The following is a 16,575-nucleotide window of genomic DNA, read 5'->3' as shown; positions in this document are numbered from 1 at the left end:
GGAAGAAGAATGGAGAAGAGCTACATTTGAATATATAATGACTAAGAATATTCCAAAATTGATAAAAATTATGAACTTCAGATTCAGGAATTCCAGTGAATCCTGACCAAGATGAATAAGAAATAATCTATACCCAGCCTATCATAGTAAAACTGAAGTACTAAATATTGTACTTAATGCTAAAAATTGCAAAAGACATTAGACAAGATTACCCATGCAGAGCAAAAATTAGATTGGCAGCTGACTTCTCAACAGTACCAATGGAAGCCATAATTCAGTAGAATATTCTCTCCATGGTGTTAAGGGACAACAACTGTCAAACTACAAATCTATGTCCCACAAAAACATCCTTTTGAGAATAAAAATGAAAGATATTTTCCCATCAAAATTTAACAGTTTGGGACTAACAGATATTCACATAAAACAAAGAAAATTTCTAAAAGACATTGTTCAACATAATAAAAGAAAAATATACAAAGCCTCTAAAAAATCTCTGAGATAATGCAAGAAGGATAGGAAAGCAAAGATACTGCAAATGGTGTAGTAAAACTTAATAGATAAGAACTGTATATAATAATAATAATATTATATTAATATTATAATAATAAACTTGTATTTTTAAATTTATAAAAATAACATTGAGTTAGAATTATGTGCATAAATTGGTAGTGTTTGACCAAAGTAAAAGCATTCTAAGACTTTTATGTTGCAGAAATATTGATTAAATTATGACACACTAAAGTAGGTATTTTTTTCTTTGTTTGGGTTAAAAAGCATTTTTTTTTTTTTTTTTTTTTTTTTTTTTTTGAGACAGAGTCTCACTTTGTTGCCCAGGCTAGAGTGAGTGCCGTGGCGTCAGCCTGGCTCACAGCAACCTCAATCTCCGGGGCTCAGCGATCCTCCTGCCTCAGCCTCCCGAGTAGCTGGGACTACAGGCATGTGCCACCATGCCCGGCTAATTTTTTGTATATATATTTTTAGTTGGTCAATTAATTTATTTCTATTTTTGGTAGAGACGGGGTCTCGCTCAGGCTGGTTTCGAACTCCTGACCTTGAGCAATCCACCTGCCTCGGCCTCCCAAAGTGCTAGGATTACAGGCGTGAGCCACCACGCCCGGCCAAAAAGCATTTTTTAGTTTCCAAACTACTATAAGGAATAAAAGTAATAAAATTAATTAATCCAAAAAAAGGAATGGAGAAAAAGAAGCTTTAGGAAAAAAACAAGAGTGAATTTATATAGTAAGAAGGTAGAAGTGACCTAAATACTGTATATCAGCAAACACAAAAAATGCAATTGGATAAGAATGATCAAAAAGCATAGCATGTCAGACATAATAAAATCATCTGTGTACCATTTTATAAGGAGTGACTTAGACTTAAACATAGGCAAGTATAAAAGTAACAAAACTGACAGGGAAATACCAAGCAAATATTAACTTTTTAAAAAATGTATCTGATAACATGAATTTTAGACCAATGTCAAAGAAGCTTATTGAGAGAGAAAGCTACTATATAAGAGTTTCATTTCACCAACAATTCTAAATTTGTTTACATCTGATAATAGAGCCCCAAACTATAGAAAACAGAAAAGAAAAATCAAAGAAAAATGCACCACTATAGTAAGATAATTTAACATTTATCTCTGCAATTAATAAGAAACACAGATAAAATGAGAACATATTAAAGATAAAGGAAATTTCAGCCAAATAATTAACAAACCCAAACAAAATATCTGGGGGGGGGGGGACAGGAAGTGTGCCTATTTCAGGAGAGAAGCAAGAAGTTGTCCTGTCTCAGGAGGGAAACAAGAAATGTCCTGCACAGGGGAGAAACAGGAAGTACACCTGCCTTAAGAGAGAAACAGGAAGTGTCTGGCACAGGGAGGAAATAGGAAGTTTCCTGCAAAGCGGCAAGACAGGAGCCTGTCTCAGGAAAGAAACAGGAAGTGTCCTGCACAGGGGAAAAACAGGAAGTGTGCCTGCCTTAAGAGAGAAACAGGACGTGTCCTGCAAAGGGAGGAAACAGGAAGTGTGCCTGCCTTAGGAGAGAAACAGGAAGTTTGCCTGCCTTAGGAGAGACATATGAAGTGTCCTGCATAGGGGAGAAAGAGGAATTGTCCTGTACAGGGAGGAAACAGGAAGTGTGCCTGCCTTAGGAGAGAAACAGGAAGAATCCCACACAGGGGAGAAACAGGAAGTGTCCTGCACATGGAAGAATCAGGAAATGCCCTGCACAGAGAGGAAACTGGAAGTGTTTCCTAATAATAACTAGTAATAAAGTAATAAACAAATATAAAATATTCAGCCCAAAAACAAATACACATTTTTTTAAGAAACACAGAATATTTTTAAAAAATTAACCACATATTCAGCTCTAACAGAAGCTTCAACAATTGTCAAAGGATTTATATTCTACAGACCTGACATGATTTGATCGCAATATATTTAATTTAGACATCAGATCAAACAGATAACAAGAACAATCTTTCAATTCAGAATTTTAAAAATACTTCTATGTAGTTCTAGGATCACAGAAGAAAACATGGAAATTAGAAAATATTTATATATTAATGATAGCTAAAATACTTCTTATCCATACTTGTGAGATCTAGTTTAAGTGGTTCTTAGAGAGAAACTTAATGTTTCTGTTAGAAAAGAAAGAAGGCTGAACATCAATAAGTTAAGTGCGTTCAACTGAGGATGTTACAAAGAACAGCAAAGTAAACACAAAGAAGGCAATGAAAGGGGAAATTATAAAATTGTTAATCCCAAAGTTTATTCTTTAATATACTAGTAAAAGTGACATAACTCTCTCAGGGCCAATAAGAGAAAATATAACAAAAGTACAAATAAATGATAGTTAGGAATGAAAAAAGAGGCATATTGACAGATCCTACACAAATTCAAAAAGATAAGAAAATACTGGAAATAACTATACCATAAATTTGAAAACTTGGATGAAATGGAAAAATGCATTTTAAAAAACTTATGAAAATTGATGTAAGAATACATTTTTAAAAAATCTAAATATTCATATAACATTAAAGAAAATAGCCCAGTAGTTTAAAATCTTCCATAAAATAAAGTGCTAAGGACAACCACTTCTCCTTGAGTTTTAAAAATTAAAAGAAAAGATCAAGTAATATAACTTGATCTATTTCAGAAAATACTAAAAACTCAACTCATTTGTAAGTATAGTAAAGGCATTCCTTTCAAGACCAGAAGAAAGTCACTAATATCTACTATCATCACTTCTTTCAACATTATACTATAGGTCCTGATTAGAGCAATAATATAAAGAGGGGAGGCGGAGAGTGAATCCCAGCTGATATTATATTATACTATTAATAATTAGAGCACTAGTTATCTGCCTTTTTTGAAGCTGATAGAATCTAAAATGAAACCAAATCAATACCATTCCCAAAATCTTCACATCTTCCAAATTCCCCATATTATTTCTATGATCACCATAAGGTAAAATTACTCTGAATCACTGGGTAAGATTATAAGAAAAACTATGCTAAGGAGCAATAAAAATCCATCTAGGAACACTCATTATATAAGCAAGTCTTTCAGGCAAAGGAGTATTCAAGCTTGTCTCACTGAGTTGCCTTTATGGTAATCACTTTTACAGAACCACTGTGCCACAGTGAATTTTACAGCAAGTTCATGAATTTTTCTAACAACTAGGAAGTTTTCTGAGGTTAAGGAAATGACTTTTTTGGGTTGACTTTAACAAAGGTAGAGTATATATATATATATCCGTCTTAGAGCATCACTCACTTTCCAAAATTCACTAGTAGCCTCAATTATGTTTTCAGAGTATAACTAAAACAATTTTGGCATACAAATTTCTATTAATACTTTCTTGTGAGATAAAAAGTCAATATAGTGCCAGGTGTGGTGGCTCATGTCTGTAATCTTAGCACTCTGGGAGGCCAAGGCAGGAGGATTGCTTGAGCACAGTAGTTCAACACCAGCCTGAGCAAGAGCAAGATCCCATCTCTACTAAAAATAGAAAAAATTAGCAAATCAACTAAAAATAAAAAATAAATAAAAATAAATAAATGGAAAAGAATTAGCCAGGCATGGTGGTGCATGCCTGTAGTCCCAGCTACTGGGGAGGCTCAGGCAGAATCCCTTGAGCCCAGATGTGAGCTAGGCTGATGCCATGGCACTGTAGACCCGGTCTCTTTGAGACTCTGTCTCAAAAAAAAAATTAAAAATTAAAAAAAGTCAATATATAGTTCAATCTATATGGTATGTTATCTCTATATAACAAAAGTGAAACAATGTCTCTGCATACATTAAAAATATTTCTGATAGGATCCACAAAATACTAATCATATTTGTTGTCTGTGGGGAGGGGAACATATTGTCTGGGTTGTGCAGGAGTATAAAAGGTATCATAGTTTACCACATAGCTCAGCTGTGGATAGTTAGTGATAACAATTAAATGCACTGGGAGATGGCAAATAGTAAGAGCATTGATGATTGGTGCAGAGAGATGAGCACAGAGCTGAATTGTCCCAATGTCAATAGATAATGCCTGTGTCTCAAATTAAAGCAATATAAACATATTATATATGAATATGGAGGTAAAAATAAAAAGAATCAACTCATAATTCAATAGTGATTGCTTCTGGAAAGGAAAAAATAGAAAGCAAGGCACTCTGGAGAAGTATGTGATTATATGCATGTGTAACTTGGATAAAAATAAAAATGAACTAAGGATATAACTTGAAAAAATTAAGAAACCTTACCTAGCTAACCTTCTTACCATTCAGGAAAATCTCCAAAATGAAACTTATGCTGATTCATTTTATATTATGTGACAAGTTTCAGTAACTTTATAAATGCTTGCAATAGCAAAAATAAATAATGAAATAAAATAATAAAAGCAATGGTACAGTCAAAATTTGGAGGTAAGGACAAATGAAAAACAAAACAAAAAGGATGTCTGCTAATTTTCCACATTGCACATAGACAATCCCCAAATTTGAAAGCTCAAAACAGAGGGTTATGTATCTCTTTTAATATTGTAAATATTTTATTATGTCATTAAATAATTTTCCTAAACATATTTGTAAAGACCCTTTAGTACTAAGGTCCCCAACACCCAGGCTGCTGACTAGTACTGGACCTGGCCTGTTAGGAACAGGGCTGCATAGCAGGAGGTGAGCAGCAGGCAAGCCAACAAAGCTTCATCTGTATTTACAGCTGCTCCCATCACTCACATCACCTCCTGAGCTCTGCCTCCTGTCAGATCAGTGGCGGCATTAAATTCTCATAGGAGTGCAAACCTTACTGTAAACTGTGCAGGCGAGAGACCTAAGTTGCGTACTCCATATGAGAATCTAATGCCTGATGATCTGAAGTGGAGCTGAGGCGGTCCTGCTAGCACTGGAGAGCAGCTGCAAATACAGATTATCATTAGCATAGAGGTTTGACTGCACAAACACCATAATAAATCAGTTGCTTGCAGACTCATATCAAAACTCCATTGAGTGGCAAGTGACAATGAAGCTCTATCTGGTGGCAGGCTTAATAGTATATATTACAATGTAAAAATAATATAAATAAAGTGCATAATATCCACATGCAGAACTGTCCGAGATTCAATATTAAAAAAATAAATAAATAAAGTGCATAATAAATGTAATGCATTTGAATCATCCCAAAACCATCTCCCCACCCAACCCCGGTCCATGGAAAAATTGTCTTCCATGAAACTGGTCCCTGGTGCCAAAAAGGTAGGGAAGTGCTGCTTTAGCACTTAATTGTATAGATGTCACCTCTTATTTTATAAATGATCTGAGATTGTTATGAGACTATTGATATAAATTGGTATCCCCAATACCTTTTTTAAAAATACTTTTTAGATTTTGAAATAGTTGAATAATCTTTCAAAGTTAAAATTTTAACTACTATGATTTAAAATAGTAATTAATATGGAAAGATCCAAGTCATATTAGGAAATTTAGCATGGGATTATATCACTGACTACAAAACATAACATATTAATCATTGAGAAGAGATTGATTCATTAGTTATTAAGAGGAGATTATTGCCATATTTTGAAAAGAAACATTTAAATATATATTTCAATCACATGACATTTGCAGTTCACTGACCAAGCTGGACATATTTGAAGCTATGTATAATTTAGAAGATCCAGCAGTAAAAAAAAACTAAAGGAAGCTGTTTAGACTGGTTTTGACCTCCTGACCTTAAGCAATCCACCGGCCTTGGCCTCCCAGAGTGCTAGGATTATAATCATGATCCACCGGGCCAGCCCGGAAGCTGTTTAGACTGAAAGAGACTCTTCTAGGTAGGTATAGTAGCTCTAAAACTAAGATATGTTAAATAGGTATGAATATATGTTATATTTTATGAGCTTTCATACTGAACATATATCATAATAAGAAATATCTCAGTTATCTGCATTATCTTCTCTTTCTCAAGTATGTGACCCAACTTGCAAACTAGATTGGAAATTCTTTATAGTAGGTATCATTCTATAGACCTGGCCTCCAAACGCTCAGCCCCTCCAAATGCCCACACACAAGTTCTTGGCACAGAGCTAAACACATGGTCATTTGAGACATAATCATTAAGTACCAACAAAAACCTGCTAGCTCAAATTGCATACTGGGTTTCTGAACTTCCTAGCCACACAAAATCTATGCAATGCTTAAAAGTTTACTAATATATCATATTTGATATTGGTGTATAACACTAAAAACTAAAAGCAACTGATATCAAGCATTTATTTCTCAGAATCTTTCTAACATCACATTAACTTCAAATGTCATAAGTAGTTGACACTGGTAATGAGATATTAAAGGTATTATTCATAAGATTTAATAATACTGTTTTCTATCAATATTTGGAGATGGCATAGAACATTCTTTTATGGAAGGTATTTGAAACAGAATAGATTGGAGAAATGTTTCTGTTATTCTTTTTTCTTTTACCTCATTTCCATCTTCATCAATTATAGAGATGTAGTTGGGATGAGTTTTATTTGGGTAGGACAACAGGACATCATAATGGGCTAGCTCAACAGAATCCAGGCCAAATTCTTTCCACTGGGATTGAATTTGCTTTGCAAGCTGAAAGTTTTGTTCTGTTCCTGCTAAATGGGGTATCCGTGTAAAATTACTGGTAAACAAAAATTGAAAATGGTTAGAATTAATGTTTAGTCAGACTTCATTTCAAACCAACAACAAAACAAAGTATATTTACACAAAAAAACTTTGAAATGTGATGTGCTAAAAAAGCAAGGTGGTACTATTATTGCATTGCTATTATGGCATTGAATAGATTTTCAAAGTCTGCTTTTAAATTTTCATGCTCTAATTTTTTTAGTTCAAGAGAAAAACTGGAGAAACTAATATTTGTAGAGTATTATTATGTGCAATCCTATGGCTATAACTCCTTATGGTAGATGACTAAGGTGTCAAATACTCTTCTTAAAACCTTTGCATCTTGGAACTTTAATGGAATCATGTTTATTTCATTGTGTAAAATGTATTTGAGAGATAAAAAAATAATTTTATGCAAAAGACTAGGCAGTGACATGGCAAGAATTACTAATAATTACACTTATTTAAATATTAAAAGTTATAGACAAGGGAGAAACTTCATCATTAACACTCATTTATAAAATATCTTCATTAAAAAATAATCTGAACATATTGACACAAGCTCAGACTGAATCTCTTGTACTCCATCCATGAAAAAGAGCAATTTACTTAAAATCAATATGCTTAAAATGATAAGAATTAGACGGAAGAGGAATATCTGTAACAAAGAAATTTTATGGCCAAAATTTGACTACCAGAAATATTTTCATGAGTAGACTAATTTCTCATTTATTATGTCTAGATCCTGGTGCTTTCGATTGTTTTAAATGTCTCCATCCTGGGGAATTTGTTGTTTCCCTGAAGAGTTTATTGGTATTTTGAAACTTAAATCCCTTTTTAAAAAATTCCATTTTTTAAAAAATGACAAGGCATTATGTAGCATGAAAAGATATTTATTTTTAGTTCATAAAGTTTTGGAACTTCATGAACCAACACATTTCTACCCTTAGGTGATTTTTTAAAAAGTAATAAACAACATGGCTAATTTTATTAATATTTATAAGTGAAATTCCTTCTAACACTTTTGTCACTACCGACTAGGATACATCATGCTAAGGATCAATGAGATAACATATTAAAGGACAAGGCAGTTCTTAATATTTTTGTTTTAATCACTTAACAACATGTGTTGTAATTTGTTGATTCCACTAGAATATCAAATTTTCTAAAAGAAGAAGAAGAAGAATTAGAATTATTTACAAATTTTCCAAAATAGCAAAAATCTGTTCATACATCTCTTTCAGGCTAGTTTAAATATGTCCCATGTATTCTCACATTGTCTCAATTCATAAAGGGAGCTATTTGTGTACCTGTTTTAAAAACATTTCATCTGATTTACAAAAGATAAGGCAGTGTTTGGGGGAAGTTAGATGACTTAAACATAGCTAATAAAAGGTGAAACAGGTATTTATACACATACCAGTAAAATTCTGAAACTGGAAATCTAAAACTTTCTTCTAAAACCATCTTATCTTTCAAAACAAGGTGAAGGAAAATCCCTCTAGAGAAATGCAAAATAGTGAACGGAATCTGTGAATTTAAGCAGGTGTTTACAAAACAGAAGGGAAAACACATGACTACCCTGTATCCCTAGGCAGAATGAAAAAACTGCTCCTAATGAATCCTCCCTTTCACTACAGAGGCAAACACCCCAGAGGCAGTGGGGCTTTTTAAGAGCAGAAAAAAGGATCATAAATGGAGACAAGACAGAAGGTCCTAGCTTTTAATGGCCCCTGACCAATGGATATTTTTTAATAGGAAGCTCTCTGATAGACAAATGGCAAATTGGAAATCTGGAAAGTCCAGGAGGCTTTTGGAGATTCTGTAGTCCTTGAGGGGGTGAGTGGTAGGAAGCTCTCTTAATCTTTCTTTTGTGTATTAATGGGTTCTGAACAATTAGAGGAGCTTGGTTAGGGCTGTGGAGAATAAACAAGACACTGACTGCTTAGACCTTGCTTGAAGATCCAAAAAGAAAAAATGGAGAAAGGCATACCCTTTTCCTCTTTTTTGGTCCATCCATGCAAGTAACAAGTTAGGAAAGAAAGAAGGTAGCAGATGCAGCAGCTCTGTCTAGGAGTGAAGACCCTATCTTTCCAGACCTCTACTTTTATTATATGTATTATACATGATTATAGTGGAATAAGTGCAAGAGGCATAGGAAGGGTTTCCACAAAAATAAAGAAGTTTAAACTTTAGGATCTCTCACTTCAAAGGGCCCTTTCCAAAGATCTGGAAGGTGCCTTATAAAATTTTTATTCATAGCTTTAATTCTATTGTAATTAATATAGAAATATATTGTTTATATGATTATGTGTATGCATATCTGTATGTGTATATATATATGTACATATAGTAGTCTTTTTATATAAAATTACAACTTGAATTCACCAGGGAATCTTTCAATCATTAAAGGAACTTCCAGTATTTTTGGACATATGCACTAAGCCAGTTTGTAAACAGAACAAAAAAGGGATTTCATACCTTGAAAAAACTAAGTATTCTAATCATTTAATAATTCTACACGAGTATTTGATTTTTAGTTGCTTTGTAAATATTGTATAATTTACTCATTTATCTCTTTTGGTCTATAATAGAGATAGCTGTTGCAGGAAACGGAGAGCTAGTTTTTAAAATATGCCCAATGTATGCTCTTTAATTTCATCCACGTCACAATAACATTGTTAGCTCCATTTTACAAGTGTGGAAATAAGGGCTCAGGAAGGTTAAATATTCACCCAAAGTTACTTTACTATTAAAGGGCAAAGATGGAATTCAACTCAATCCTGCCTGACTCCAAAGTCTAATCATATTTATTTATTTATTTATCTATTTTTTTTTTTACTAAAATACACTGTCTTCCTCTAAATCATGAGTCAGCAAACAAAGTTCCACTGCCCAAACCTGGCCCACTGCCTATTTTTGTACAGTTCATGAGCTAAGAATTGTTTTTACATTTTATTAATAGTTAAAAAAAAAGCAAGAATAATATTTTATGGCACATCAATTATATGTAATTCAAATTTCAGTACCCATAAATAAAAGTTTTATCTGTGACACACTTATTTGTTAATATATTTTCTATGGCATCTTTGTGCTACCATAGCAGAGCTGACTAGTCAGCCTACAAAGGCTGGCCCTTTTACAGAAAAAGGCTGCTAACTGCTAATTCTGCTCTCTAAAACTTCTGTAACGATAAAGTTCAGCTGATAGTATAATCTTCTCCCAGTGAAATGCGATATAAGACCCTTGATTTAAAAAAAAATGTTTTTTAAAAAGCCAGTTACTATATATGAAATATTGGGACAAGAATGGTAAATTTTTCCAACAGACTATCCATATAAACTTTCAATTAAGCACTTACTATAAGAACTTCTTGATGTTCTCAGCTTTCAATTCATTCAAAAATGCCTTCCTCATGCTATGTTGTGGAACAATGTGAGTAGCTTCATTAGAGGATTTCATAAACCAACCTGAAAAATACATCCAAAAATAGGAATGAAGTATGTGTTCATAGACAGGACTTATTTTTCTTTATTGTTGCATGTACCATATTAATACTATGTACAACACAAATTATCAATCACCTCTAGCTTTAGGTGAGATTTTTTTGAAGTTTAATTTCTCTTGCCTACTTCTACCAAAAAAAATCATACAAACAGATTTTTAAATTATAAACCAATTGCAACACATTTTTTTTTTTTTTTTTTTGAGACAGAGTCTCGCTTTGTTGCCCAGGCTAGAGTGAGTGCCGTGGCGTCAGCCTAGCTCACAGCAACCTCAAACTCCTGGGCTCAAGCAATCCTCCTGCCTCAGCCTCCCGAGTAGCTGGGACTACAGGCACGCGCCACCATGCCCGGCTAATTTATATATATATATATTTGTTGGCCAATTAATTTCTTTCTATTTTTATAGTAGAGACAGGGTCTCGCTCAGGCTGGTTTTGAACTCCTGACCTTGAGCAATCCGCCTGCCTCGGCCTCCCAGAGTGCTAGGATTACAAGCGTGAGCCACCACGCCCGGCCACAACACATTTTTTATCCAGCTTCAATGACTGGTGAACATTGCTGTTATTCTAAGAAACATTTTACAGGAAATCAGCACTAAAATTAAATATGGTATTAATGTTTTGACTAACAGGGATAAACAAGATCTTTTGAAAATGAAGGCGAAAAGGAGATCCACCTTCTTTCTCCATAAAGCTTCTATTTTCAGTGACTGCTCCTTTATTGACCTAGAATAAGCATTTAAAAAAATTTTTATCATCTGGGAATGAGAGGTAATGTTGGAAAAATAAAATAAAGGAAAAGAAAAAAATGAAAAAAATTATAATGAATTAATTATGAATATATTTCAAGTACACAAATTATTTCAAACTATTGAAGGAAACTCAGACCTCTAATTTGCTCTGGTTCTTAAACTCATACAAAATGTGCTGAGATTTTGTGTTTTCAGTTGAAGCAGGCTTGAGAAGTTCAAGTTCAGAAAGCTACAGTGAGACTACAATTTAGCCAACATCTCTGCCAGACAGCCAAGGGTACAAAAGAGCCCAGAGGCAATAGCTAGCCACATCATGTACCATTAGCCTCTGCAGTTGGCTATTAATCTGAGGGGGACACAGTCCAACACTCTAGGGCTTATTTAGGGAAATTATAGGATCTGGAGCAAAATTTTTACAAAATCAGCACCCAGCCAGCTTTCATGGAGCTTTCCAATTATTAATGACATATATACAAATACATATATTAATGAACATTAAAATACATAATTGGAGAGGAGATAAATGATTCCACCTATGCATAAAAACAAGAGAAATTGGATTAGAGTGTGGGATCAGGGAAGGATACAACGATGAGATGCTTGAACTGAGGTCTGAAAAATGAACACAATGATGAGGATGAAAATGTGTGGGGGAGGGAAAAGTAGAGAATCCTAAGGGAGAAAAAAACAGTAATAAAGGACCCATTCTGTGTCAGCCACTGAGCAGTGAATAGAGGCATGAGGGTGACACCAGGAAGAACAAAAAAATACCTTGAAGGGATGCAAAATATTCTAATTCTCATGCAGACCTTACCAAATCAAATTCCCCATTTTGCAGTTGAGAAAATGGAAATTTGATTTGAAATGTATCCTTGTTAAGCTTACTCATTTAAAACCCACAACAACCCTCTGTGGTTACTAAGAACTACATGTTAGTTATGGGTAGTGTATGTGATGCAAAAGTCTTTGATCGATTCCAATGTCACACAGAAAGCCACAAGACACTGAGTAAATCAAACTGGTCCACGCCCTACTCTTCTAAATCCCAGAAAAGGAATCTAAACTTCCGAGCAGAGCAGGAGAGGACTACCCTCTAACCTCGTGATACCTAAGGCTAGTCCTGTGTGTTAAAGTCCAATTCCTTGCCAAAAAGAAAAAAAGTGCTAAAAAAAAAAATCCCAGTGCTGTGCTAAGAGATTTACCTGCTATTTCATTTACTACTGCCAATAAGTTGCAGAAAATATCTTCATCATAAAGACAGGGAAACTAAGGCTGAGGGAGGTTGGGTAACTTGCTGAGGCCAGGAAAAAAGTGGCAAAGCTAAAATTAGAATTTAAGTCTCTGAGCTCGCTTGTCCTGCTCTGGTTTTCTTGGAGAGGTGGTAAAGTCTGCAAATCGGTACACAGGGAACAACGCCAAATACCGGCTGTTAAAGATGGGTTCAGAGCCTGACACTAATTCACCCAGTTCCCAAATGTGCCTCAGTTACTTCCAAGGAGGAAAGAACGAGAAGAGAAAAAGACTCCCTTTGCAGCAACGTCCTAAATTCTATCATCAACCTGGAGCAGCCCCAGGTACCCGACCATATAAAAAACCCCAAAGGAGAGGGGCAATTCCTGCAAAGCTCCCTGAGCGACTTTGATCAACAGCCCCCAGAGTTCTACGCTCATCCTAACACATGCTGTGTCTACGCAGCTTGTCTAGAACTCAAGCCTGCACCGCGCCCAGCAACCCTCCTCCCAACTCGTGGGGGCTCATCCCCACAGTGTCCCCACTCAAACTGCCGCCTGGGGGAGAGCGACAGGACCCCGCCCGGCAGCCGCCCCGGGGCAGCGGGGAGGCTCCGAGGCTCACGGGCTAAGCGCGCCCCTACCTACGAGGAAGCCCAGGGCAAAGAGGCCGGCGGCCAGCACCAGCGCCCCAGCGCAGAGCCAGCGCGGCCGGCGCCCGGCGATCGCCAGCGAGCCGGGTTCGTCCAGGAGGTTCCACATCGCGGCGCGGGTCGGGCCGGACCTCCCGGCACCTGCGCCTGCGCTGCCGCCCAGCGCGCGCCCTCGACCCGCAGCCCAGCGGCGGGATAAGAAGTCTGCCTCCCACCAGTGCCTCGCTTTTCAGTCCCTGGAGGCTGGCACTCGCTCCCAGCCCTCAGGTCTAGCTTCTCCGCGGTAAAAGTATTTATTTACAGCTTAAGCTGAACCAATCAGAGCGAAAGGACGGCGTTATCTGCCTCCAGGAGGAGGAAACCCGGCCCCTTTCCAGAGGCGCTAAAGAAAAAGTTTCTCTTGCAAATTTCCAGCTCTGGAAACTCCGCCCCTGCCCCGCCTTCCGGCGCCTGGAGCCGGGCGCAGAACTCCCGACGCCCGGGGAGGGAGAGGCGGCGACTAGAGGCCGTGGCAGTTGCTGCTCCCGGTCTGGCGTCGCCAGCCGCCCTCCCGTAACACACCCTCCGCCGACTCGTGGATACCTGCGGGGCCACCCCGAAATAAAGGCTCATCTTTCTCCCGGGAAAGATGCCCGCAGCCCCGCAGAGGCAGGGGCTGGAGCTTCCTAGGGAACTCAGCAGAGACGGGCTCCTTGGTTTGCAACTCTTCTCCCACTGCAGTGACCTGCAGGCAAGAAGTCAGTAGGTCCAGACACCTGAGCGAGGCGGGGTGGTGTAAAGAACTCGTTCTCGGGCTGCAGACAGTCTAAGGCTACAATCCTACCCTGACACTTACCAGCTGTGTGGCCTTAGGCAAGCCACATGACTTCTCGGGGTCCCAGTTCCCTTGAAGAAGTCACAGGAGAGCAGTGCCTAAATAAAGAAGGCTGAAGTTCAGTGGCAGCATAGGGTTGAGAACTTCAGTCTGGGAGCTGAACTCCCACTTTCTGCCTCTTACTAGCTGCCTTATCTTGGAAGAGTTATTTAACCTCTCTCCAGCCTCAGTATTATGTCCTCAGCTGCCTCCAACGGCTTCCCATCTCACTAAGGGTAAAAGCTAAAATCTTTATAATGGCCTACGACATCCTCTCTCCTCTGGCCCTCTGCCACCCCTCTGACCCCATCCCCTACCATTCTCCTGCTCCATCTATATTGGCACCACCAAGGCCTTTGCTCACTGCTCCCTGTGAGGTTCTCCAAGATTCCATGTGGTTCCCTCCTTGTCTCCTCCAGTTATCTGTTCAGATGTCACCAGATCAGAGAGGCCTTCCTTGGCCATCCTGTTTAAAATAGCAAAACCACCACCTCCACCTCCACCACAGTAATCTACCTGCTTTCCTTCCAATTCTCTGTTCTCTTTTGGTACTTTTTCTCCACAGCACTTAATACCATTTGGCACACTATATATTTTACTTGTTTGTTCACTATCTCCCTACAGATTTTTATCTGTTTTGTTCACCTGTATTCCCAATACTTAAAACAGTCATTGGTATGTAATAAACATTCCATCAATAAAACAAAAATAAAGGAAAAAGAAAATTTCCAACTCTTGCTTGTTTAAAAAAGAGAGGAGTGGGGAGAGACCCTCCTTTCTCCTCTCCTATAATTCTCAAGACATTTTTCAGCTCTGAAATTCTGTAAAATACAATACTCTACTGAGTAAAGTCAGGTGGAAAATGGTGCACTGGTTTGGATAATCAGAGAGGGTTGGCATCAATGTAAATCCCCACCCTCCTCTTTCTTTTAATACTCTCATTCTGTGCTTCCACTTTCCCAAAGCAAAGCATTTGCTATTCCTTGAATATACCCTGGATTTTCAGCCTTTGTGTATGCTGCTGGTCTCAGCCAATGTGTTTCTTCTCATCTCCACTGGCTCAAATCCTGACTGTAATTTACAGTGCTGTTAAATGCAATGCATCCATAAAGCACTCCTGCTCAATGCATGGTCTCCCTCATGGAGCATAAGAACACAGTCGATTTTATAAAGTATGTAGTTATTCTCTCCTTTTAGATACAATTATTATTAAGAATTTGTAACTGGGATAGAATTATGTGTGATTGATCCTTCTGGTTAATTCAACAAAGATTGATTTTGTATCCAATATGTAAGACAGTGGCCCAAACCAGCTGGGATATGAAAATGAAGTCCCTGCCTTCCACAAATTCCAATATTATTTCTTTAAAAATGGTTTTGTAATGTAAATGGAGGATAGTACTCTACATGTTTATTAATAACAATGATATTTATTAGAAGAAAGAGAATTGAGTATTATTAAAAGAAAGATTATTGAGTATTTTGCAACAGAGCGAGACTCTATCTAAAAAAAAAAATTCTGAGCACATTTAAGGTAGGCTAGGCTAAGCTGAGATGTTCAATAAATCTTGGGTTTAAATCTTTTAAATCTATCTCAATCATCCACATATGCAACTGTAGGCAAATTTTCAGTTTTTCCTCTTTTAAAATATCTGCTACTCTGCAGAAAAAGCTCTTCTCAAAGTTACCAGTGATCTACATCTTGCCAAAAGCAGTTGTCAATTCTCTTAGATTCCTTTTTCTTATTTTTCTTTCTTTATTTTATTTTATTTTATATTTTTTGTCTTTGTGGAATAACTGAACCTTGTGGTATAGTATTGCTGTGAGAGGTCTTTAGGCCCATATCCATTCTTACCAAATAGGAAAAACATGGCAAAAGTGTAGGTTTCCATCAAGACTGGAGGTATTTAGACTCATGTAGGAAGATATTTTAAATAATACACAAGCCAAAGAAAATTAAATCCAATGATATAACCACCTGGGTGGGTTTACAGAGTCCTGTGGAAAGAATTAGGGAAAATTCAAACTCAAACATATAATCTAAATGGGCTATGAGATTTTCAAGGCCATTTATTAGCTGTATTGATATTAACATCAATTATTCATACAGTGAGTACAGATAGGACTCAGTATATCTAATCACAGTTACAGATGTTAGTGTCCCTGTTTGTATCTTACTTAGATCAATACTCTCCCATCACCTAAGAGAGTATTCTCAAAGACTCTGTGATGACACTGTTGTTTTCTTTGTACTTTTATAATATTTAAATTTAAACATAGAAGTGATGGGTAATTGAACCCATTAATTGTAAGAAATTTAAACATATTTAGTATTTCAAAAAATGTGATGTGTGCTGTTTAAAAGAATTTGGCCTATTCAATGAGCCTTGATTGAAATGTAAGCTGTATAATTAAGTAATTGAGCTCATTTTTGGG

The 16,575-nt window shown here is 36.7% G+C and overlaps 1 protein-coding gene across 1 annotated transcript in view; it reads right to left on the bottom strand.

Annotated features, from left to right (window-relative positions):
• The window catches only part of FOLH1 (folate hydrolase 1), a 64,210-nt gene extending 50,550 nt beyond the window's left edge, over positions 1–13,660 (bottom strand). The window contains exons 1-3 of the mRNA XM_076002416.1: positions 13,278–13,660; positions 10,509–10,617; positions 6,977–7,163 (exon numbers count right to left, since the gene is read on the bottom strand). Of these exons, the coding sequence (XP_075858531.1) occupies positions 6,977–7,163; positions 10,509–10,617; positions 13,278–13,395 (414 nt within the window). The 5' untranslated portion in view covers positions 13,396–13,660. The remainder of the gene's footprint in view (positions 1–6,976; positions 7,164–10,508; positions 10,618–13,277) is intronic.
• Positions 13,661–16,575: the final 2,915 nt, after the last annotated feature.

This window comes from Microcebus murinus, chromosome 4, assembly GCF_040939455.1.
Source record: "Microcebus murinus isolate Inina chromosome 4, M.murinus_Inina_mat1.0, whole genome shotgun sequence".
Classification (NCBI taxonomy): domain Eukaryota; kingdom Metazoa; phylum Chordata; class Mammalia; order Primates; family Cheirogaleidae; genus Microcebus; species Microcebus murinus.
The sequence above is the reverse complement of the archived record's forward strand: the minus strand, read 5'-3'. Positions and strand labels throughout refer to the sequence as shown.